At 41.2% G+C, this 26,865-nt stretch overlaps 1 protein-coding gene across 8 annotated transcripts in view; it reads right to left on the bottom strand.

The window, feature by feature from the left end:
- The window catches only part of STXBP6 (syntaxin binding protein 6), a 267,054-nt gene that overhangs the window by 185,773 nt on the left and 54,416 nt on the right, over positions 1-26,865 (bottom strand). For 5 of the 8 annotated variants that reach the window (XM_081830665.1, XM_081830664.1, XM_081830666.1 and 2 more), the window contains one exon: positions 9,178-9,363. The exons of 1 other annotated variant lie outside the window; for it this stretch is intronic. In XM_081830665.1, coding sequence (XP_081686791.1) covers positions 9,178-9,331 — 154 coding nt within the window. In that variant the 5' untranslated portion in view covers positions 9,332-9,363. Of the gene's footprint in view, positions 1-9,177; positions 9,364-12,665; positions 12,689-26,865 lie in introns of those variants that run through there. 2 more of the 8 variants (XM_031034795.2, XM_081830669.1) reach the window with 2 other exon arrangements.

Raw genomic sequence — 26,865 nt, 5'->3', positions numbered from 1 at the left:
AGTGTGATGTGCCCCCCACCCTGCCCACTCCATTTCTAGGTTGGCAGGGGCTGGTGCAGAATAATTTTGCAACATAGAGAATTAAGAGAAGCTTGGTTTAGAAATCGGGAGCCAGGATGACCGTGAGCTCCCTGGCAGGGATAGGACAAAGAGGGGAGGGGAAAGCAAGCTTGAGAGGGAAAGGGAAAAAAAATATGGAAGGTGAGGGAGGAAACTGCCAAGACAAATCTGGGCTTTCCTGTGGTTCTGTCTTCTGTGACATGGGTCACAGAAGCCTGTCATAGACGTGTATTAATGTGTTTTCTAAAAAAAACTGCAGATGAATTACTTTTGTATGGCAGGAGAGATGGGTGTCCCATTTAATGTCCAGATAATAACGTTGCTCATAAAGCTGAAGACCTCCCATGTATCAGGCCTTATTTACATACAGATATTGTTCAGTTCATCTTTTAAAAGCCCTTGGGGGACATAGATATTATTTCCATTTTACAGATGAGAAAACTGAGTCTCAAAGAGCTAATACAGCCAGTATTTCCCCCTCCGTCAGTCTTACCAGGAAGCCTGTGTTTTGTACAGCTGGGGATAGAAGAAAGCAGGGAGTAGCAGTGACTGGCAGCGTCCTGGAGTGTGTCTGACTACACGACCCATACATGAAATCCTGATGATGTTCAACTTGCAATGTAACAGCAAAGAGCACCAACTTCTACAAGCGGCAACTCAGACAATCACCACCACCAAAGAGGGCATCTGCATGGATTCAGACCCTGCCTTCCTGGTTGGTGGCTGCTGCCAGGTACACAGCGGCCTACCGGCCATGTTCGAGAAAGCAGAGCTGCCTCAGTTTGTAATCGCCCTAACCGATGCTTGCTCTTACCTTTGCCATCAGTCAACATTAATCAAATTGAACATAAGTGAATCCGCTGTGAGATTCCTGCTCTTAACAGTGGGCTGTGTGGTAGAAGAGCACACAGATGGAGTTTCCTTTTTAAATGAAATGTTTTGGCACCAGTCTCTGTCAAGAGTTTTCCCTTGTTTCCATCTGGCTTTAGTACTGGAACGCATACATGAGAGAATGGAAAAAGAAAACTCCGTTGGCGTGCTAAACCACTAGAAAAGCTCAAGTGGTTGACAGCATATCCTCTAAACCCTCAGAGATTAAAACACTTTGCTCAAGGAATGCTGTCACATTGTTTTTAAGGAAGGGGAGAGTTCTGTTTCTCAGACCGAGCCCTGTCCTGGAAAACAAATTAAAAAGCGTGCACACTTTGGAGGGCCATGGGCCCAGACGTCCGGACGTCTGTCCCTGCACCGTGGGCTCTCCAGCCGCCGGGCCCTGCGCCGTGCACTCACCCACCTGACACCTTGGCTACTTCGTCTGCAAAGCAGAAGCCACATCACAAGACCGCTGTGAGGATTACATGAGATAATACCTGTTAAGGGCTTAGTTATCCATTTTTGGAATGTCCTATTCACAAGGCTTTAGGAGACACAAATATTATTACCACCAGTTTTCACAGGAAGAGCTCTAGAACCACCAAGCAGGCTCTAAAAAAATGTTCAGACATCCACTTTTTTTCTATTACATAACTGAACAAAACAAGTTCATACATGGCAGTGTTCCTGTCAGGAGCCTCTCAGAATTTCCCTCTCCGAATTTTCTCTGAGAGTCAAACACACCCACTGTCATTCTGATATGCTTTCTTAACAGTCTGGGTATTGGCGTATAGGACCGTCACCATCCAGCCGAAACCAACCAAGGCCGTAGGAAGGCAGAGTAATACCAAGACAGGATTATCACTAAAGTTGTGGAAGGAGGGACAGAAAGGAGGTCTGGTTTGGGAAATTCTCTCTCATAAAATTCTTCTGTGGGAGGAGAGCACAGTGGCTAAGGGGATACAGATCCCCAATCAAACTACCTGGGTTCAAATCCCTGTTTGGTAACTCATAAGCTGACGATCTTGGGCAAGATAATTTCCTCCTATATGCTCAGTTTCCTCATCTACAAAATGAAGACAGTACTGTTATCTACCTCGTAACACTGCTGTAAGGATTAAATGAGTTAATATATGTAAAGCAGAAGGGATCATGCATGATATAGGAACCCAATAAATACCATTACTACTACTAGTATTATTACTACCACTAATTCAAAGGTGGGCTCGGTGCCAACCTGACTGTACTACGCACTGAATCAAGTGATAAGTGCATGGCAGGATCTATGTGGCCAGAGGACATTTCAGAAAACCCTCTCCCTACTTTTAACTCCACCTAACCAAGGATTATTGTTACAAACGTTTTCATCTAATATGTCTATGCACATACACAAAAGAGCCCAATTCTCCATTGAAAGTATAACAGGATACTGCATTTTTATAAAATAAAAGAGGATCTAGAAAGAATTATAATCAAGGTAGTAGAAATAACTTTTTATTGCATTGTCTTCTAGAGCGACTTAAAGTTTTATGGCTGGATTTATATGCCAAATCTCTCTAATAAAGAGATGCATATTACAAATGTAGGAGAGTTTATTAGTCAATAACCTCCCAAGTGATAAGACAGTGTAGGTCAAAACTGTTCAATGTCTTATCAGTTTTGAAGGGTTAGGGAGGAATCTACTCCTTAAAACATGGCCCTCTCTATAGCACACCCCTTTCATGACCTAAGTCAGAAGAAATGAGGTGCTAGGGCAGTGCAACCATGGCCAGTTGGGTAAAAAGGACTGGCTGGATTTCCCAGTCTGTCACTCCCAAAATGGTGAAGCTGGGATGTCGTGACTTTTGATGAACACTGGTCCCTTCATCTGTGAAATGAAGAACACACCACCTAACAGATAGGAATGTTGTGAGGATTAAGTGGCATTACAACAAATAATACAAACAAGACAAATGATTTTTATTTTTTTCTACATAATTTTCTGAAAGATTCATAGTTTCAGTAGTATTTACTACTTCTGTAATAAAGAATAATAAATAGATATCATTATTATACTTGCTTTGTATTTCTTCTTTCCCTGTGAATACATTTGTATACCTCTGAGTTCGGTGTGGATTTTTTCATTATCCTGGATAAGAACTTTTTGGAAAGTCAATTCACCATTCCTAAATAAACCATTCCTATCAAGGTCAAATTTCATCTGTCTTGTATTCTTCCCTTCTCTCTCTTCTAATATTTAGAGACCTTGTGATAAGAACCAGTCAGAATTAGAAAGTGGATAAAAAGAATTTCTTTCTAGGGGCCCCTGGGTGAGGTTGGTTAAGCTTCAGACTCTTGATTTCGGCTCAGGTCATGATCTCAGGGTTGCGAGACTGAGCCCCACATTGGGCTCTGCGCTCAGTGCGGTGTCTGCTTGAGATTTCCTCCCTCTCCCTCCATCCCTGCCACTGCTCACTCTCTCTCTCTCTCTCTAAATAAATCTTAAAAAAAAATTTCTATGCCAGATCACTTACAATTAACTTTGTTTACCCCAATTCCAGTAACAACCTATAAAGAATGCTCTCAAACCCTCATGAATGCTTTAAGTGTCCATTTGGATTATTGACAGTCTGAATTTCTCCCTACATGACATGTATGGAATAAGATCTGGCATAAAACTTCCAAGGAGTTCAAAATCCTCAGACTCAGAACCCAAAGGAACCTTTTGAACTTGTCAGTTGAATAAAGTGAAGCCCAGAAAAATTCAGAGGTTTGACTATGGCCAGTCAACACAAAAGAGACTAACAAGTATGTTTTGGATAGAATGTAGTACCAAGAATGTATCGTTATGTCAAGCAGACCGAGAAGACTTCTCAATCTCAGCGTTAGTATCTTCAGCATAATGCTTTCCAAATACAGTATGTTTTACCACTACCCCTGGGACTGCGGTAGTAGCACGATCCAGGTTTTGAAAAGTTCTCAAGGTGATTCTAAGGAACACCTAGGATTGGCAGCCCCTGAGATAAAGAGCAGTACTGCCAGGTTCTAGGCTCCCATCCCACATCATTACCTTCCATCGGGGATCCATTTACATAAATTATTTCACCAAAGACCATTCAGAACTGTTTTTTAAATAAAAAAATCTTGCTCTCTAAAAATCCGAAGTCATTTTCAAAAGATTAAGATTTTGTTTCAACAAAATATGTAAAAGAATGTATTAATCACAAAAATTAAAATTTCTTCACGCTTCTTTTTATGGGGACAATGAGTAGAAGCCAAGGTAAGATTTTTATCCACTTAGGATCAGGAAAATAGATTTTAAGCATGAAATGATGGAATGTTCAGTAGATAACTGGTCTCTAATAATAAACTGCTTTTTAATTTCTTAGCATGTTTCCAGTTTAGTTTTATGGACCCAAATATCATGGAGGGGGCAACCAACTGTAGAAATTGTTGTGGGTGGGGCTCGCTTTATACTTTGAATGAGTTAACAGTTCTAAGTTTCAAAGTCTAATCAGGTATGTAGTAAGCCACAGATTTAAATAACATCTTCTATTTAAGCACAGTGGATAGTGTATCTGTACTTGGCAATGTGCCAGGTGCTATAAGGTGTTTAGAAGGCACTGACATTTAGATCCGATTGATGCAAATTCAGGTTTACATGATGCATACCTGCTTCTGTCTGAGGGCTCAAAAAGGCCACCTAGGATAACTTCTCATTTGTATAAAGGAGAGGTTAGTTTCTGTTCTCCTAACAGAGCAGGCTAGAGATAAGGTCAATAAACTCTTATAATCATCCAACTAGTGACTCTGTAACAGGTTTTTTTTTTTAATCGATTTTGTGGGATATATTTACATATAATAAAAGATACCCATTTTTAGCATGCATTTTGAAGAGCTGTGAAAAATGTTTACACCCAAGAAACCACCACCATGATCAACATATAGAACACTTACACCACTGCAAAAAATCCCCTCATGCTTCTTTATAGTCAGTCCCTCAGTCCCCGACCCCAACCCTGTCGACCACCAATGGGCTTTTCTGTTACTCCAGCTTAAATTCTGTCCATTCCAGAATTTCATATAAATAGAATCATACAGCATGTAGTCTTTTCTTCCTTTTCTTTTTAATACAACATAAGGCTTTTGAGTAATCCATGGGTTGCTGCATGCACTGGTAATTCATTCCTTAGGGAACATTCTGCTGCACAGAATATAATTCGTTTATTCATTCACATGTCAATGGACATCTGAGTTCTGATTACTGGTTATTATAAATAAGACTTATCTACCTCTGTGTACATGTCTTTATGTGGACACGTTTTTATTTCTCTTGGGTAAATACCTAAGACTAGAGTCTCTGAGTCAGAAGTGCATGTTTGAATTCACAAAGAACTGCCAAACGGTTGACCAAAGCAGTTATATCATTTTTACATTGCCACCAGCAAAGCGTGAGAGGGCAAATTGCTCCACATGCTTGCTAACACTTGGTATTGTCAGTCTTTTTAGTGTTAGCCATTGCCAAAAAAAAAAAGTGGAAACCCCAGGCTTTAAGAATGCAAATAAACCGGGGTGCGTGGGTGGCTCAGTTGGTTGAGCGACTGCCTTCAGCTCAGGTCATGATCCTGGAGTCCTGGGATCGAGTCCCACATCGGGCTCCCTGCTCAGCAGGGAGTCTGCTTCTCCCTCTGACCCTCCCCCCTCTCATGTGCTCTCTCTCTCTCAAATAAATAAATAAAATCTTAAAAAAAAAAAAAAACCTTTAAAAAAAAAAAGAATGCAAATAAACCAAAGCACGTCAGTACATAAGCGTCTGCACACCATTCAAGATGCCATTTGGGAAGTCCAGTGAGAAACATTAAAATTCTATCCTGGGGCTCCGTGAATGAACTGCAGAGATTATTTCTCTCCTTACACAATCACGGCTAAATAACCCAAGAAAGATAATCTTATTTCCCCTGCTCCAGCATCTTTCTGGATTCCTCCAGAGGATATGCAATTCTCTCCAAAAATAGTAACTCTTATGATCACAGACCTCAACCTCACAGATTTTAAATTCTGCCAGACACTGGGGGCGGGGTGGTGGTGGTGGTGAAATCCACACACACAAAAATCAGGAAGACACCGGATATATAAAATACCCATGCTTACATGCGTATGTTGGCAAGCTTTGAAAGCTGGGATATTCTTCCCTTAAAAAAATTTAACCCCTTCTGTTTGAAAAATGGTTAAATACTATTTGCAGACATTGCCCTAATTTGAGCAAATTTTGCCCGTTCCAAATGGAGAGCTGGTTTGCATCAGGCAAACCGCAAGAGCAGAAGAGCCTGGCCTCCCAGAAAGCTTGGTGGTTCACACTAATATCAGGAAAGATGCTCTCCTTCCAGGGCTCTGCTTCCACTTTGCAGCCGCCTATGAGATTCGAGCTACAAAGAGGTCATCCTTAGATTGAGTAGGAGAAAAGGAGCAACTCAAAATCCTGTGTAGTCTTTTAATGAGGCTGCCCTTCCCTCTGCTTAATGTTCGTGGCTCATACACAATCTCTTTTCAGAACCAGGGAGGTTCTACTTTTCTCGTAGCTCTGGCTTCTTCCAGCCAGGCCAAATTCTCCTCACACATGCTTTCCCATCACTGCATTTTTTCCTTTTTAGCCTTTTCACAGTTAATAATCATATTTATTTTAATAACTAGTTGATTAATGTCTACTGCTCCTTCCCCATCAAACAAAGTAAGCTTCATGGGTTTTTCTCCTAACCGTATGCTGTGCCTAGAGTGCTCAGCACATAAAAAGTACTTAATAAGTATCTGAGTAATTAATTACTTGTTGATTAAAATATTACCTTATCAGAGATGTGACCAATATGCCTCTAAGCTTCACATAAGTTAGAAGATAAAGAAGGCTGCTCCCTCCTCAATGAGAAGAAAAATCAAAATGCAAAAAACTTGGGGGTCAAAGTTGGCCTGGCCTTCTCCTGCCCCAACTTCCATTAAACCATCCGCTTAAATGTCAGATCTACTTTACCAACCTATCCTCTTGCAGTTCAAATCCATGCAAAGGAGAAAGACTATCAGGACAATTTTCCTCCATTAGAAGGGAATTCTGAAAAAGCAATTCTCATAGTTTCAAACTTTAAACATGAAGTCTGGGTAATCAGCAAGGGAAATGCAGTTATTGGATAAGTCCGGGTCAGGATCTCCCATGGCAGGGGAAATGGCTCTGCTATTTCCGAGACAGGCAGGCAGAGTCCCTGTTTCACTCTTGCAGACTTCATGATCAGAAATAGGCTGACAGCAGGATATGCCTCACATGCAGACAGGACTGCAGTCTTTTCCAGTTAGAGGTATGTACCAGGCAAAACTCTAGGGACTTCTAGACCATCCACCTTTTCTTTAACTGCCCATCTTCAAGAAATCTCCATGAAACACAGACCGAATAAAAATTAATAAAATGAGAATCACTATGGGTCCCTACTCAGCTCATGTTCGGCTCAGCCCAAACATACACAAACATTTACTGTTAATGCATTCTATTCATTATTGGTGCAAGCAAAACTCTAGAATTGAAATTTAAGAATTTGAAGATTTTTTTTTTTTTAAAGATTTTATTTATTTATTTGACAGAGACAGCGAGAGCAGGAACACAAGCAGGGGGAGTGGGAGAGGGAGAAGCAGGCTTCCCGCTGAGCAGGGAGCCCGATGCGGAGCTCGATCCCAGGACCCTGGGATCATGACCTGAGCCGAAGGCAGACGCTTAATGACTGAGCCACCCAGGTGCCCAAGAATATGAAGATATTTTTAAGACCTGAATCTCATGAACAAAATACTAGGAAGGTAATCAGGAAAGGCTACTTCTTTCTTTCAATTAGTCATTAGGTATTAACTGAGGCCCTATTATATGCCAAGCACTGCCCAGCGTGCTAGGGGAATGCAAATGTCCTCCAATTATAACCAAATTTTACTAATCTAAACCTTATTTGGAATTCAGAAAGAAAGACCAATATTTCAAGGTCAATTCTCTCACATTCATTTAAATAAAAGCTTTCTCCTAATCACTGAAAAGATATTCTTACCAAAAGGTTATGTTATCATTTTATTATAAACTAAGATACAGGGGCCCCTGGGTGGCTCAGTCGGTTAAGCATCTGCCTTCAGCTCAGGTCATGATCCCAGGGTCCTGGGATTGAGCCCGCCATCGGGCTCCCTGCTCAGCAGGGAGTCTGCTTCTCCCTCTCCCTCTGCTGCTCCCCCTGCTTGTGTTCTCTCGCTTTTTCAAATAAATAAATAAAATCTTTAACAAATATAAATAAAATAAACTAAGCTACAGTCTTATTATCTTTACATATTCTTCTTTTCTTTAATCTTTACATATTCTTTCTGGAACAAACCTATCTACACACTGAAATGAATTCTGATAAATGATCAGAAGCTTATTTTTTAAAAAAAATCCAAAAATGGGTCCAAAAATAAAGTTTTATTCCCAAGCCACAAATGAAGGAAGTAAGAAAAGATGAATTAAGGTAAGCTTAATCCTTTCATTGCCCAGTTAATAGAACTATTATCAGATCTGTTACAAATGCCCCAGGTATTCAGATTAGCATCACTGCAACTCCATGGAAAACTTATCCAAATTTTATCTCAAAAACTTGGTATGAATCCACAGTAAATCCCACACATCTACAATCACAAGCAGAAGACAAAAAATAATCCAACAAAATTCTAAGCTTAATAGAACAGATGCCTTTTCCTGACAAGGAATAGCTGTCAGGCAAAGCAATGATTTGGGAGCTGTGTCTACTTTTTCACATTCCATAGGTGTTGATATTTATCTTGGGACAAACTATTACTGATTACTGGCAACTGTTAAGAAAAAGAAAGCCAGTGAAACTCAGGTTGCTAGTAATGACAATTACCCAAAGTCCAGGGATTATTCTAAGACAAAAAATCCTAGAGGAGAACCCACTTTCCATCAATGTCTTCGTGAAGGAAAGTCTGGACGAACAAATCTGTCAAACCCTTAGCAGAAACACTCAATGAACTGGAAAATACATTTAAAATTGAACTTCATTAACCTTTCCCATACAAACCAACCTCAAAAGTAGAGGTGCCACTAGTAAATAAGGATTGGGTGAAGACAACAGAGAACAGGAAACAGGAGTGGGAGAGCGGATGTGTACAAAAGCTGGGTCTATGACCCTATTGGACCCCTGAGAATTAAATGTTTTAAAATGAAGCTGTTTTAATATTTCAATGTCTGGTTTTCGTTACCTGACAGGCAGATATATGTTAAATATTCTCCTTGACCCCCGGTTGCCAAGAAAGGAATCTTTTTCTTTGTCCTCCTCTTGACTTGGACAGCTCCCAGCATCCTTTCATCAAGAGGTGCAAAAATTTCCTTGCTGATAGCAGACTTGGCACTCATTGTGGAATAACTGAGGGCACACAGCGAGTTTTCTAAAGAAGAAAAGGAAAAGGCAAGTTGAATTGACAATATGGTGAGGCTCCTAACAGAGTAAGTGGCAAGATGATTTGTAGGTGAAGTAATTTTCAATTTGTCGTTTAAACTCGCTCCCTTGCTTGAAACGCACTGCAGAATCATTAAAAGCAAGGACTTCCCATTTGTATTAACTGTGAAAAATACAAACAAGAAAGGAATACTGATGTACTCACTGAAAATGTCAAATGCAACGAGAAATAAACAGCACGAAATGTTACCTAGAAAGTTCATCAATCTCTACCCCAGTTGCACCTAAAGGTAACTGGCGAGCAGTACCCACCCCCATTCCTATTCCGTAAGAAACATGGTTTCACATTTCCAGTTGAGCAGTCTTTCCACTACCCAACAATCCTTAAAGTCACGAAGTTCTTTATGCTCCTTCAAAATCTCCTTTAACTCTAACGTAAATCCATTTCCCTAATTCTATTCACAGTGGAAATAATTATATCATCTTCTACATAATAACCCTACATGCAACAGAAGACCATTAATTTAATCACCCGTTAGCTGCTTTGGATCACGCTAAATAATTAATCCTTATTTATTAGCCTCTTTCAGTGGGTCCTATTTTCCAGCGCTCTTCTGCATATAGTTGCCATGCTCTGGACCCTTGACAAATTCTCCACATTTTTCTTCAGCCAGAGTGGACACAGAATTCTAAAAAAAATATCTGACTAATGCTAAGTATTTTGGAAATGTTACCCAGCAGTTCCCACATGTTATGCTCCTGTGGGTAACTGGCAATGTCTGCCCAATAATTAGGAAGATAAAGCAGTATGTTGCTGACTCACAATGAGTCCCTCCTCTCCCTGCTACCAAACTCACATATATACAGTCCCCATGGTATATTTAGTTTTCCAGAAGTTATACCTCCCTAATGGTCTTAATTCTGCTTATTTGTGTCTATTATATTCAAGATCAGTCTGAATTTTAACCCTTTCATCCAAAAACCTCAACAGCAACTCGAGTAAACGTTTTCTATCCCATCATCCTGGTCATGGTCTATGTCTTAATCAGTAACCAACATTTGTTTAACTAACACATCAGAGCTAGAGGTGCAGACAGAGCCTGTGGGTTGGCCATGTGGGTCGTCGTACCAAGTATTCAGAGAGCCTGCAAATGGATCAACAGCACAGCTATATATGGAAACAGCAGCTCAAAGAGTTGGCTAGCCTGCTGTAAAATTGAGCCAATTGGCAAACACCTACTATGTGCCATTTCTAGGCTCAGTATTAGAGATACGAGAAATACTTAGGACGTGGTCTCTGTTCTCCAGGAGTTCACTGCTGACTACATCAAAGGTTTTGCTTTATGAGGGAAAACCTGGGATCATCCTTCCCAATGCAAGATTCACAAACAATACACCAAGATAGCTATCCATCAGCAAGTTTGTTGTAGGAAAGAGATATATTTTAAAAGAGCATTCCTCTGGCTTAAAAAAAAAAATTCTCCTAGTTTCAATTCTGTAACAGAACAGGTTTTCTTAGTGGCACCAAGAATAAAGAATATAAAGTGTTGCTTTTTATTATATCCACCAATATCTCCACTACATATTACAGAGTTCTACCCAGATCTATTCGTGCTCTGATCATGACATTTTATCATTACCACCAGGTTCTTCATCCTGGCTGAGAACATTATGACAACAGTGTAGGGGGCCTGGCTTTCAGTGTGCTGACAACTAACTGATACCCTGTGATTTCCCAGAAGTTAGCAAAGAGAATTCCCCCCACCACGATTTACCCAGTGACTTTCCTAGGCAGGGTGTTATAATTCACAGGGACATTTTTAAAAAGAGAGAGAAACAAGGCCTCTCACTTCTCATCCTTTGGGGACATGTGAGAGAAAGCCAGCAGGAGGACAGCAGCTTCCAACATTCTATAAGCAACGCAGAAAACACGTCATATCCCCAAACTCACCAGGCATTCTCTGACTGGTGCCTTTCCAACTGGGTATGGCTTTTGCTTTCCTATCCTGGATTCACATTTTTCTAAAATTATGGTTAAAAGAAATAAAAAGCTATCATTTGATTGTGATTGTGTAAAATTTGCCAGAAAAAAAAAAGGAGCATGCATGTTTTACCAAACTCTTAGAAAATTCTGTTCTTCTTTTGAGAAACTGTTAAGAAATGGAAATGACCTTTTACTATTTTTGTTTTTAAGATTTACTTATTTATTTTAGAGAGAGTATGCACACGTGTGTGTGTGAGCGCATGGGGAGAGGGGCAGAGAGAGAAGGAGAGAGAATCTCAAGTAGATTCTGCAGTGAGAGTGGAGTCTGACAGGGGGCTCAATCTCAGGACTCTGAGATCACAACCTGAGCCAAAACCAAGAGTTGGATGCTTAACCGACTGTGCCACTCATGTTCCCCCTGCCCCTTTTTAATCTACTGATATTTAGTAGTCAAGCACAATAACAAACAAGACATGACAAATAACAGGAAAGATAAAACCAGTAACTTCACTAAGCACAGGTTTTGGAATCAAAACAAACCCGGGTTCAAATTGCAGCAATACCGAAGACCTACATATGACTGGGTAAATCTCTTAAAGTTCCAGACTCCTTAGTTTACTAACTGCAACTGGGAAAGATCTTCACCCACCTCATGGAACTACTGAAACAATTAAATGGAAGAGTATATGCAAATCTCTTATTCTGGTGCATGAATCATAATAAACTCTTAAAAATGGAAAATTTTAATTAATTCTCCTACTATAGTATGAAAAATAAAAGACCCTCTGAGCTTGTAGAAACTGAGTAAATGTAGCCATCCATACCAGAAGGAATTTGTCTAAAGAGAAACTCAACTTTACCAAAGCTTTTTCCTCATTCATGGTATGAAACTCTCTAAATATGGATACACGGTCTATTTTATGAAAGGCTCTGTATTGTTTTCAGGATGAGGAATTTATAGACTTCACCCTCAGGAAACTCACTAGTAGGAGATTACTAGATGCATTCTATGGGAAACTGTCAAAAGTTTTTGTCCAGAACAATGATATTAGCAGCCCTATGTGATTGCATGCATGTGTGTATGTTTTTAACACCATCCTGGGAATGGGAATGTACAGTGGAATTTGTGTTTTAAACGATTCTCTAACTGGTTCTCATGCAGCTACCCTGCCACCTAATTTAAAGCCAACACCCTAATGAGGAACTATGGGATGGAAAGGTCATTATGTATTCTTGGGAAAGAATACAGGATGAGAGGTACAGGATCTTCTCTCTTGATTCAAGCAAGCAGCTTTATCAGGTCTTACCTCTTGTTGGTAAATCAATGTTCAGCCCAAGGCTGGGACCCCACTATAAGAAAACAAGATGAATACGGCATCAGTGGTCTGCCAATGACCACAGATACTCTAATCTACATTGCGCTGAAGGTAGCAGGACATGCCACCCCAAAATATGCCACTTCAGTATTTTGATTATTTTGAACTGAAGGCATTTGAAAAACAGCAAATGCGAGTCCAGGCTTTGTCTGAACTCCCCTCATCTGCCTGAAGACAGATCCTCTAAAAGGAACTCAATAAGTCCCCTATCCAAGAGTTTTGTCAACCAGAGAAGATGGACACTTGTCACAGGAGAGGAGACTAGAAGAGGATACCACACCCAGGACAGATTTTCTAACAAACTATCATACTCTCCATGCGTTCTTCTAAGGGTGCCCTCAATCTTTCCTAAAAGTTATTTATTCTCCCCTAAGAGGCCTACATCCCTGCTCCCCTTTCCCTATTGGGATGGTATTTAATCCTGAATTCCAAGGATTTTCAGAGAGTTACTCATTTTTTCCTGGGTATCTCCCAAGCATCTATGAGGTATAGGTGCTAATACACGTCTATTTTTCTCTTATTACTCTGTCTTTTATTATAGGAGTCTCAGCTAAGAACTCAGAAGGGTAGAAGGAAAATTAGTTTTCCTCCCCTACAATACCATGGAAGTTTTTTCTCTTCCTGGTCTACAGCTTCTATAGGCTATAATTACAAAGCTTTTCCATCCAAAAAACCAACCTACAGTATGATTTGCAAGTCAAAGCAGCTGGCTGCCTTAAGTGGTAATTGTAGAAACTAATCTCAGTTTAATCTTTCCCAGGGCTTTTCTATCTATCTTCTTGCTGTAAGCCACTTAATCCATATCCACTTTTGTTAGTACGTGGCTACTGTAGTGGGGGCCCTCCACCCCCAAGTAACCAGGAAATGAGATTAACCTTCAGAGAAGGAGCTGTAAACTCCTATGACCTCAGGATTCAGCAGATGAAGTATGTAAGTAAAGGGTACAGATGGAAGATGTTCTGCCCTCCAACACTAACATCTTTGGTTTCCAGGAGTGGAACGGACACTTGTCCTCTGTGGTCAGGAGATAAGGAAGAGTGCTAGGGACTCCAGCAAGTAAAAACTGCAGATGCCCTTAGTCATAGTCGCCCTTTGCAGCTATCATGCAGACTGGGGGTGTAGCCCACAGGCATCAAATATTTCTCACCTGAAAAGCAAGAGCCCCTTCAGTGAAATACAGTCATCTATTTAGCTTAATATTATCAAGGCAAACTGATTCCTCTAACCTCAGGAACGTCCCTGTCTGGGCGCCATGTTTAGCATGCAATCTTCTGATCACATTTTTGGCACTGGATGTGCCGATACAAGTATTCTGGACTGGACAGCAGTTATGTTCCCATTGCCAATGAGTAACTGGAATCCCTGGTTTTAGACACACCTTCTTTAACCAGTGAATATGACTTGACCCTGAGGTGGATATACTCAAAGCAAGCTGATATCAAGTTTCAGGATTCTTCCAAGCTAAGAGTGAAAGTGATGTCAGCCTGGGAGACTCTGGGGGAGAATCAGCTGGTTTTCTCTAGTGCATAGGAACTCTGGTGAGGTGACCTCAAATAACTTAGAAATGAGAGAACTAAGGTTATCCTCTAAGGAGCTCTCTGCACTGCCACTTTGTGTTTGAAATGCTACACACCCAACTTCAATCTGATGACACTAATCATGCAGCCAGCTCCCACTGCCTTCCTGGCTTTAAATCCATTTACCTAGCTGCCAATGGAGCATTTCACTGAGAGTTAACCCGGACTCTGCATTTTCCTTCAAACCCTCCAACCCCCCCTCCCCCATAATAAGTAACCAATCACCAAGTCCTGCAGATTTGATATAATCCCTGTAAACTGGACTCCACCAGTTCCCTCTCATGCTTGCATCCTCTGGTTAGGATTCTCATCATCACTAGCCTGAATGATTCTGATGCCTCCTAAAATAGCCCCAGCACTGCTCCCATCTTGCTCACAAACGTCCCTCGACACTGCCCAATATAATATTCTAAAGGGTAAATAAGATTCACACTTAACTGTATTTGTTTCTTCTCTATGCCTCAGGTCTTGACAGAGAAACACAATTACCTTGACAAGAAATGGGTCAACTTTATAAGTACTGAAACCAAAGCAGAGAAATGTTAAATTGCTTTCCATCAACTCCACAGTATATAAACACTAAATGTTACAAGTCAGATATTAAGCAATCATTAAACCTAAAAATAATCTAAAAATGTTCATTTTGCTCCAAAATCCAAACGCTTCACTTGGTAGTTAGAAAACATGCAATGTGCTATGCAGTGAAAATCTATTTTTTATGGTTTTATATATTAAGGCCAAATGAGATAATTGGAGGTCAAGTTAGCTCCTTTATAAAAGTTTACTCAGATGAGAGTTACTGACTCTAAATACACAAAATTTCTACTTAGACAACTTCACTCCTTAATAAGATAGTTCTCAAGATGAAAATCTCAGTTGCTCTATGGCATGCAAACAAGCAGAAAATTTAAATAAGTTAGACAAAAATTTCAGTCCACCAGCCAATTTTCCATTTAGTTCAATTACTACTCTAAACTAAAAATTTGTATTAGTGGAATCTAAAGAGGGAGTCTGATATACCACTAAAATAGACAGATAACTTTAATTTGGTGATAACATTCAAAGTGGGAAATTGCAATCACCCTAAGTCCATCACTCTTCATTCTTCATGATAGAAACAAAGTGTGTGGAACGGGCTGTGTGGAAGGAAACCATATGGGAATGGCAGACCAAGAACCGATGTCTTATGAAGTCTTACAAAGATCAGAACTAAACCAGTAAGTCATACCAAAAAAACCCCACAAAAACCCAACAAACAACAACAACAAAAAATTCCAAAAACCCCACAGAAACAAAAAAAACAAAAAACATAAAAACCTCTAAAAGTATCCTGGAAGGAGCCGGAAACTTCCAAACAGGAAAATAAAAATGAATAAAAGTTAAAAATATTCTCTATTCTGCGAGAAAAATACTTGTAGATAGACACAGAAATACCATAAAGGACAAATTCTGAACAAGAATGGTACATCAATATCATCTGAAGTGCCCAGGACCTGCTCACAGAGGGATCTAGGGGGCAAGGGCCTGGACTTGTTTTCTTGATGATCTCCTTGTTTATTCTGCCATATAACCAGTTCAGAACCACTGTCTTTGGGGTTTTCCCTCTGTATTTAATGAATTATTTATAAAATAAGACGCCATAGACATTTTTTGAGAGTACATGGCAGATACTCTCTAAAGCCCTAGTAATGAGTCACTGAGGTTTGTACAGCATTGCATGATTTACAAAACACTTCCACACTCAATTCCAAGTGTGGAATCAAGATAGCCGCTAAATGTATCCCCCAAAGTTTGCTTTAAGATTGTAAATTAGGATTTTTAGGCATGTGTTTTTATGAATGGTAACCTATGCTATTTTTAACCCACCCCTATTGGTCCAGGGATTATGAGGAAGTTATAATTTTTCTCACAGAGAGTAATATTTGGTTCACTCCTTGAACCAGCAACTCTACTACTAGGGAAAATGATGTGAGCGTGTTTGCCTGTGTGTATTATAAATACATGCTTACCTCAGATTCATTTTTAAGAGCAAAACATTATAAACAATCTAAATATCCATCAATAGCCAATCTTCACTGGTTAAAGATAGTATAGCCCACCACCTAATAGAATTTGACATAGTCTTCAAAATTCATGGCATAGATATGAGAAAAATGACCATAACATAATAGAGTGAAAACAAGTAAGTTATAAAACAGAAAGTGAGCTCATGAATTATAGGCGTGTATTTATATGCATAAAGAAATGTCTAGAAAAAAGCTTGCCAAAATGTTAATATGAATACCTCTAAGATTTTAAAACCAGAAAATAGGTCAAAATTGAATCTGCAGGGCAGTATTCTTATTCCTCCCTAATCTAACTAGAGTGTTCCTTTAAACATTTTGTTTTTGAGATACACGTTTTCTCCTCAAATTGGAAGACATATCAAAATATATATTGCTGACATCGAATTATTGGTCTGACTTTCTTCTCAGTTCCAGTCCAGACATGGTGCTTGGATCCCAAAGGTGAGACTGGGTAAATTCCCACTTCCAAAGAGCTGTGAGGAAAAGGAGCAAATGCTGTGAATGGTGACAAGGCCCGGGAGGCATTTCTGTGAGAAGAAAATGGCCCCTTTCGTCTGAGCCAGTGCAGCTCCACACCAGGGCCCATGGTCTGGGTGAACAGAATACCAGCCACATGTCAGCTTGCACTTTCTCCCTTGCACACACATCTTTGGAGCAATGCAAAAACAGCACAACCATGCACAGCAGCCTTGGTCATGGCTTACTTAGATTTTTTAAGTGTAGGAAACCTTTAAAAACCCTAAAATACAGTTTAACTCCTTAAGGAAGGGAAAGAGGGAGCTTTTTTCCCATTAGGCTACCAAGCACTATGAGACTTGGTTGGCTTTCTTTTCCTGTATATACTAACCCTTCTTGTGTAGGAGACATCATGTTCACAGGATCCTCTAAAGCCAGTGACTCACGTCTGCTTCAGTTATAAATCTAGACTATTTTCATCTCCTCTTTCCGTGTTTATATGTTCAGTAAGCACATTATTCTTGCTGGTTTAATATTCAAAGAACAAACTCTGTTCTACACCCAGACCCCAAGACCTGTGTTTACCCAAGTTTGTTTATATTGTGGGTGGACTTGTTAACCTTCTTGTCAATCATTATATTCCAACTTTAACAAATAATAAAGCCAAAACCACCACCACCAACACTGCCAGAAACATGCCATTTGGAGGATTTTTCAAGGTGATGTGAAGAGTTTACGAGTATCACCCACTCTGAGGGATTCAGTCTATATTAGAACCACAACATTCACAAGTTTAAATTCCAAGGGGTAATTTAAATTGGTTCTTTAGTCCCTATATACCAACGCTACAGTAACGGGTAGAAATAAAGCACCAGGGAAGGGCGGGCTGGGGTGCACTCATTGGATTATGACAGGACTGTCAATCCACAATGTGAGCAGGCCTTAAAAACGAATTTAATCATATCAAAGAAAGTACAAAGGGTTGTGAGAGAAAACAAACAAAAGGAGCTCAAATTGTTGGCATGTCTCAGTTTCTGAGCACTCATCCCCATGGTGTCCAACAGCTAGTTGGCAAGCTAAGAAAACAATATACTGGCCTGGAGAGCATTGTTTATAGCAGACCACACTGGCAATTGACAAATCTATTCCAACCAAACAGGGACAAAGCCACATGAGGATAGACAACGTGAAAATAAACATTTTAATTATGTGCTATGTTCTGCACTGCTTGCTAAATCAGTATGTTTCTTTTACTTGCACTGAAGAGCCAGGCAAACACTAAGCCCATCCATGAAAGAAAGTGGAAGATATTAAAAGGGACAGCAGGCCCCAAACAGAGTCACTTGTGCTAAACCCCCACTTCAGCAAACCAAGACTGAATATCTAACCTAACTGCTGTCTTGGCCCCCCAGGAAGGTAACCTAAACCAGTTAACCAGGAATTACTTGGTCAGCACCCCTGACCCTTACAATCCCCTCAGAGGGCCAATCTGCCTGAAACAATGCAGTCTTTGCTAATGATTTCCTCTTTCAGCCCTCAATATTTATTTGGGAGAGAGAGAGACAGAGAGAGTGTGAGCAGGGGGAGTGGTGGAGGGGCAAAGGGAGAGAATGTCTCCTTCAATGTCTCAATTTCACATAGAAGATTTTCAAGAAGGTCATCAAACTCTTCCAGCTTATGAAGATCTGCCAAGGACTGTAATTTTAACTTTAATTGGTCTCCCCGATGGTCCACTTCATGACTGTGTGCGTGTGCAGTATAATGTGACCGGTGCTGGAAAGATTCCCACCGAACCTCCAAAAGCTTTCCCCATCAGCTGCCTCCAAGTCTGACATGAGATACAAATACTTAGATATGGGACTTTGGCATTTGAAAATCCTCACTGATGTGTTTGTACTGGGGCTGAGGGGAAGATTCCATTTTACTAAAGAGGAAACTAAGGCTCAGATTCGTTAAGCAAGTTGCTCTAATTCACACGGCTTTCAAAGGGCAGAGCAGGGACTTGAACCTAGGAAGCGCTGATTCCAGGAGTCTTTGGAACATCTCATTGAAGAAGTGAAGAAGGTCGGGAAAAGTGAGGCAGAAATGCATTCCAGGTAAATCAAAACAAATTCATCGCCTTCACAGTTTTACCTCTGATCAGCCCTGCTTTCTGGTGGACAAAATACTGTTATTATATCTCTGCCCAGCCCCTAAAAAGATAATGAATCAGGCTGTAGTTTGAAGTCATTCTTTCTGGATATCTGTTCATCTTAGTTATGCATCTCATGCTGTGTAGTTGGCAGAGAGGATCACGTAGTCTCGTTAGAATAGAGCTTGTTTTGATTCCACAAGTAAAAACCTGGGGAGTTGGTAATACGGCAGGAGGGAGGCTACAATAGGTCTGTCTCCGTAAACAGAACAATGCCCACCAAAGTCTCATCACAGCTGCTCACTCCCCTCCTTCGGAGACCAGCACTGTACAACAGGAGTCCTGGGAGGGTCTTGGATGGCTGCCACAAGGCAGTTTTATGAACCTTGTAGGCTATTTCCCAAACCGGAAAAGGTTTAAATATGAAAGGCACTTATTTCAAAGGTTGCTGCTGGTTCTCAAGGGAAACTCCTCTTTCCACTTCCTTTGCTGTATTACCCCCCTCTGGCATCTCAGAAGCACAAATGGGACCCTTCTTGTTACCTCCTTCCTCATACTCTCTCTGTGCCTTCTATCTTTTGTGGCCAGTGCCTCTAGAAACCAGAGTTGCTTCCCTAGCAGCAATGCCCTGGCCCTCACAAAATTAAAAGGCTGGCAAGGGGAATTCCATCCACTTGACTGGACTGAGAAGGATCTCAGCAAGACCTTCCAGATGAGCTAACCAACAACCATTCCTTGACACCTTTCTGGGCCCCACCCACTGGCAGCTTCTACTTCAGCTGAAAGGCATGGCAAGCTAATATGCTGGCATTCTTATGCTGAAAAAAATTCATAGCTGAAGTGATCTTAGTGATGGTCTAGCACACCAATTCTCTCCCTTAAATCATAAGAAGGCCGAAGTCCAGAGGGAAATTCCAAATCACAGTAAGGCCACGACTAGGGCTGGCCACTGCTCTCCACTCAGCTGCAATGCTCTTTCAAGCAAAGTTATTAGAGCCATCCCAAGTTTGTGGAAGGTGAGACCACATGGAATGCCAGGAGGGAGGTGGAGAGAGAGAGAAAACCTGATTTATCACAGCGAGGATTCTTCTCAGATTCATTCTTTTTCTTATGAATTGGCAAGAAATTAAGTATTGGACTAGAATACCTCTACCCATTGATTTCAAAACCTCAACTTCTGGCTATCACCTTTTATTCTCTTGACTTTTCACAGTTTATGCTTTTTCATTTGGTTGTCAAGGCCAAAAGCAATGATGGCCAGCCCAAGTAGAGCAGCTCGAGACAGTCCAAGAAGCACAGAATAGTTTCGGCCAAGTGCCAAGCCATAGGTCTCTGTGCTGACCCCAACTAACGAGCCCCTCCTCCAGTCTCAGTGCTTGGAGCCACTGGAAGGAGAACACGCCCTGGGCAAAGTCACATGTCCATTATCAGCCTGGGAATTAATGCTCTGGTTTTGGTGGTCTCCTGAAAGCACATGCTAACCATGCCAAGAGCCTGGATCAACTGCTGTTAAGAGTTTCTTAGTACCTAATTCCAGGCCCTGGGAAACAACAGAATAGGAAAATAGGAATCTGTCAAGCCCAGTTCTGGTCTTTGGAACTGCACCCTTCAGCCACAGTACAAAAACACCACCAGGTGCCTGCAATCTGTAATCAGTGCTCTATTAAAATGCTCTCAGAAATGCCAGAATTATCCTGATTTCCACATGCAGCTGCACAAGGTCCTGTTGGGTAACTGAAGAGTCTTTACAGGTTCACTTGAGACTCCCTGGAAGCGAGAACATAGATCGCCTTGGTGAGGATCCAGCACCCAATCAATGGTGAAACCTCATGTGGGAGGAACAGGTAGGTAGGCAGGCATCCTGCTCTGTATATTGGGATGCCACAGGACAGCCTGCAAATCCAGGTCAGACTCAAGGTCCATATGTAAATGCAGGCTCTGCCCCATCCAATCAGCTCTTCTGTCATTCAATGTCAACCCTTTTTTAATCAGCATGTTCCAAAAAATAAGTAACTTCTGACCTAACTAGTTGTGCTGTGTTTGACAGGGAAGAAAAATCTATCAATTGAATACGATTCTAATACTAAGTCAGGTTAACACTAGTACAAGTTTATGGTGTCACACATTAACAAATTACAGAGATGTTCAAAACACATGTGATCAGGCTCACCATCCAGAATCTGGGGCCAAGGCACAATGGCCATTTCTCCCATGCTCCAATCTTACAGATGCTGGATGGTGAAAAGGCTAGATTTGTCATCAGATGATCTATGTCTAAGCTCTGCCTTTACTTTGTGAATAATTCTGAGTAAAATTCTGTGTCCCTGAGAATTGTTATCTTCATCATTTTTTAAATATTTATTTATTTCAGAGAAAGAGCGAGCATGAGTGGGAGAGGGAGAGAATCTCAAGCAGACTCTATACTGAGAGTGGAGCCCGACACGGGGCTCGATCTCAGGACCCTAAGATCACCACCTGAGCAGACACCAAGAGTCGGATGCTTCAACGACTGAACCACCCAGGCGCCCCTCATTATCTTCATCTTTAAAATAGGATAGCATCACCCACTTCACAAGACTGTCATGTTGAAGGAGGAGCTTAGAAAATCAGCTCCCTGGGTCAGCCTGCTCCCACCTGGGGTGTCCTGGTCCTTGAAAGGCAGACAAGCATACATATGCACATTATAGTGCATTCTACAAAGCTTTCCTCAAATGGTACCTCCCCACCTTGTGAGGCAGGTAGGGAGGTACTGTCTCTCCTTGACAGGTAAAGAGAACAAGGCTCAGAGAAGGGACCTACCTTGATGACTCTGCTGGACTTGGCCAGGAAAGAGAGGAGTTTTCCTCCTGTAATCCTGTCCTGTATCCACTGTGCCCCTCTGGCCATGTGGAACTGCCTGCCAGCTTAAGGAGGAAAATAATGACAGAGCCAATTTACGTCTGCCCCAGTGTAGATGGGAGTGTTGTGACCCAAGGGAGATGAGGAAATGTGTAGCCATAAAAAGGCAAGAGCAAGAAAAGACACAAAGAGCAGAGCTGGGATAAGACACAGGACCCCTCACTCACTCACTGCAGCACTGTCCCAGACACCAAGGGGAACACGATCAACATAATCCTTCCCCTCATGGAGCTTACATTCTAGTGGGCAAGGACTAGAAAGAAATCAATTTAGACAGGTCCTGGGGGTTCGGCGAGTAAGCAAAGGGATAAAGAACAGTAGTCACTATCATGCACCACCAACCATCAGACAAGGAAATCAAATAATGTGGAGTCAAAGCTCTTCACACCCTCTAAGAGGATGTTTATCTGGCTCTGACGAGTATTTCTGTTGTGGCACAATTGTTCTCTGTATCATCAGAGGTGACAAAGAAACTCCACCCAGGCACAGCCTGTCCTCCTTCATTCCACACACATTTACTAATTACTATGACCTGGGATCTGTGCAAGAGATGGAGATTACAGGCAAATTAAATATATTCAAGGTAAAAGGAGTTGAGTCAAGAAGACAGACAAGGGACCCAGGCAGCCAGCGGACTACATGAGGAATGTCATGCCGCAGAAGAGGCAGGTACTTCAATCCTTCAGAGGCCGGTGATCAGGAGATACTTAACCCTGTTAAGCCTACCCTCGGGTCTGCCTACACAGATTACACAGGGAGATCCACTGCCATGGAAAGCCATAGAAGCTGTTAGCTCTGAGTGAATGACCTAGAGCGTATGCCTCGGCTTCCACCTGTGATCTGCACAAGGGCTCTGGCAGCTGCAGCTGGGAGACACACACCGTGACCTGAGGTGAGCGTGGAGAACCCCGCAGGGACACATTTCTGCGCAGACCCTACACACTCGCCGAACAGCAAGAGGAAACTCTGGGTACAAGCATGGGAAAAAAGAAAGAAGTGGTCACAGGGAAGCTGCCACAGGAAAAAAGTGTCTGAGACCAATGTAAACTCCTCAACTGTCCACGGTTGGAGGGCGGGGAGGTGGGAGATGAAAGAAAAACTACTTTTAAAATGTTCAACCCCTTACCTGTTAACGAAAGTAGGTGTGGATAGACCTGAGGTCATAAATGGGTAGTTTGCAAAAGTGAGTTTTCTTGGCCTACGCACATTTAACAAATATGTATTGATGTAAAGAAATTTCCAGTTTCTTGTGAAAATTGGGAGGATCTGGCAACGCTAAGCCTGCACCCCCCCCAACTGTTACCATCTCTACAATCCATCCCCAGATTTATCAGTCCCCCCATTCCCAATTTTTTTGTCCAAACTAAGACTTAATAATGTCAACTGACCATCTAAAACGCCCTTATTTCTTCTTATATCTGGCCTGTTCACTAATTTATTCCTGTCTGGTTACTAACTATAAAGAATCGGGTATAGATACTAAATTTATTAGCATGCTTGGGAAAGTTGTAAAAATGTATAAGGAAGGAAAAGTTTTTTTTTTTTAAAGGTACTGTTCAAAGGGAGAGTGAAACAGAGATGGAGAAATTGTCACACGAATTTTGGGGAATTAAGCCAAGGGCATCAAAAATAAAAACAAGCCAAATACTTTTATCACATAACATCTTGGAAGTTTTAATAAACACTTTGTATTCTCACACACACACCTCGACCCCTGCCAATCCAAATGCTCTGAGAAAGTGCCAGCAAGCAGGCTGTGGAGGCACAACTACAAATAAGGTGAGATGTGGAGGGTGGGGACTCGACCAGGTTCATATACAGTCAGCTGGAATAGCCTTCTGGAGGCCACTCCAGTTAAACTTATCAAAAGTTCTGGAAATACACACAACAGTAATTCTACTCTTAAGAACTTATCCTAAGAAAATGGAACACAAGGGCAAAGACGCATATTCATCTACTCTTTTGGTATTTTTTAAAAAGATTTTATTTATTTATTTGAGAGACAGAGAGAACACAAGCAGGGGAAGTGGCAGAAGGAGAGGGAGAAGCAGACTCCCCGCTGAGCAGGGAGCCCGATGTGGGGCTCTATCCCAGGACCCTGGGATCATGATCTGAACCAAAGGCAGATGCTCAATCAACTGAGCCACCCAGGCACCCCCTCTTCTGGTAGTCTTAAAACATCAGCCTAATAGTTTTCTTTCCTTGATGTCCTCTTTAATCTCTCTATATAACCTTCAAGAATCAGTGTTCCACAGAAACATGAAGGCTGAAATGTCACCTATTCATGTTTTCATCCTTCCAACTAGGCATTTCAATGACTATCTATTATGTTCCACGTCTGTGCTAGAACTCAAGATAATCCCTACACATGGAGCTATGGCAGGGTGGGCATGGTCAGGAGACGATGCTGGAAGCAGCTCTGGACCTCCATGTGGCTCTCAATGACCACTGCTCTCTTAAGGACACTAGTTCGTATGGAGTGCTTAAACATAAGATGTGCATTTTTTTTTAAAGAATTTTATACCTAATCTCTCATAGCCCATGTAGATTTCTTAGATTTCTGTGTTCATCTCAAAAATACCTGGAGGGCAATAATTCCACGATGCCAAAGAATCATTCCCAGGACAATCACCATCTGTTTTATTCCCTACATGAAATACCTAACTAGAAATCGTTACATAATTGGTCTGTTAATTCTGTATGTGGGTCCTGTGTGTGTTTTCCTATAACACAGAAATCTATCTCCCTTTGGTTCTGGATAGTTCTATCAATGTGATGGCTAATGGAATGGTTTCTCATTGGGTAAGCTCAACCCAATCTAGCAAAAGCTGGGACACCCTGAAGAGAAAGAGGGCAGGGTTGGGAATCAGGAACTTTTACCAGCTAAATTAAGACTAGGTAAATAATATATGTTAAAAAACAAAACAAAACAAAAAAAACCCAAAAACACTCCAATGCCTTAGTTTGAAGTTAGATGGTGTTGGTTGATGGCTGCAGCACTCCTTGTTATTTCCGAAATGACTACGCTGATTTCCTCTATTCTAATTCTACTTCTAGTTTATCTTACAGTTCTCAATGGTATGTAAATATAAAGACAGCTCACTGTACTTACTGAGACAGAAGAAGTGCAAATGATTAAATGCAAATGCTAAAGTCATGTCAATACAGTGCAGAAAACTAAATTTTGGGTTTTTTTTTTCTATGCAATTAACTTAGAAACCACATGGAAATTAGCCAAGAAAGAAAGCTCAGAAATAAACAAGCTTGATTACAGAATCCAAGCCCCATAGATACCTACTCTATTACAAAATTAGAGTGCTCTAAATTCTTAACAAGGGTTGAAGGGAAAAAAATCCAAAAAGATTCTGGTTTGAGATGCATTCACTGAGCTGGTATTTCTGTTCTATGTCACATCATTAACTACTGAAGGATTCATTTAAAAAAACAAAAACCCCTCCATAACCAGATTTCAACAAGGAAAGGCACAGGAAGAAAACAGAAGCTATACCCAACAGACAACTTGAGAGTAGTTTAAGATCAAGGAACTCATTTCATGGTAAAGAGGAGAGGAGACAAGCCAAGGGTTTAGGAGTCAGGCCTCGTCCAATAACCCTTACTATTTCCAAGCATCTGGCCTAGAATGCCAGCAAGGAAGCCACCTATCACCAGATGCTACTAGACAGAGTGTAGGCGGAGGCAGTGACCAATGTATGATGTGGCTTTTTTACGGTTAGATTAAAAGGTGAAAATTTCTTCTCCCCTTTTTAAAACATGACATTAAGAGTGCCCACCACCGTACATAGGCTATGTCAGTATTGCGTGTAATATGTAGTCCACGGGTTGTGGAATGGCTAGACTCATTGTGAGAGGACTCGAATTGAAATGGACATCACTGAGAATTGTGGATTTATATTGGATGATGCTTTTTAAGTGGCCCCTTGACTGCTTTTCAGTGTAGTGGCTATGACTTTGGGATGATTCCTGTTGGGGAAAGAATAAGTGAATGTGTGGTTTTATGTACAAGAAACTGACTGCAGTAGAAGAGAGAATCTTTGGTACTGTGTGTAGGAAATGAGTTATGGGCCAGGCATAGAAGGGATGTACTAGATAGGTCACAACTCAGGATTCCTAGCTTCTCACTTTATACTTCTGAGGGGAGTGAGCCAATCTCTGGCTTTTATGAACTACATGGGTATACATCCCCAGTCCAAGCTGGGTAGAACATGGCGGGGGGCCCTTGACCAGATCGTGAAAGGAAACTGAGCTAATGCCCCAAACAGCAGTGGGAGCTGAAGCTTTAAGTGTCAGTCGTGATGTACAAAAAGGCTGAGAGAAGACAGATCACAGAGAAGCCAAAGTTACAGAGAAAACGGATCTGTAGATTGAGGAAAGGACAGTGCAGATCGATCGATCTATCTATCTATCTATCTATCTATCTATCTATAGAGAGAGGGAGGGAGGGAGGGAGGAAAGGAAGCATCCAGAGGTGCCTGGGCTCACCTGTTTCCAGTTCCTATGCAGGGTTATGAAAAACTTCTATTTTCCCTACGTGAAATGAGTTGTCGTAACTTGTTAACAAAAAAACTGAAAGCAATGAACACTGGCAAATAATTAAAATCTGCAAGTATGTGTCTTGCTTTCTTTATTCAGATCTTAGGCCTAACACCTGCCCAAGTCTGTTCCCACAGGTCACAGAGAGCATAGTCAGTTAAATGTCAATGTGTAATTCCTTGTTTTTGAGGGGTGTGGATAGTAAAATGACAGCAAGTTCAGAGTTTTAAATAAACAGAGAACTTTCCTTGCCTGTGCTAGACGCTCAGCTCACCGAGCTTTTATTGCCCCTGAAGGCAAGACAAATCCAGTCAAAAGACATATTAATGCAAGATGACTTCTGTACTTTATGTAAGGGGAAAATCAACCAATTCAAGGTTATGATTCCCACAAAATCAAACCACACTAAATATGTCATCTTAAAAAAAAAAAAAAAAAAAGAACACCTAGAA

Source organism: Leptonychotes weddellii, chromosome 9 (assembly GCF_054177405.1).
Source record: "Leptonychotes weddellii isolate Sample4059 chromosome 9, ASM5417740v2, whole genome shotgun sequence".
Lineage (NCBI taxonomy): Eukaryota > Metazoa > Chordata > Mammalia > Carnivora > Phocidae > Leptonychotes > Leptonychotes weddellii.
The sequence above is the reverse complement of the archived record's forward strand: the minus strand, read 5'-3'. Positions and strand labels throughout refer to the sequence as shown.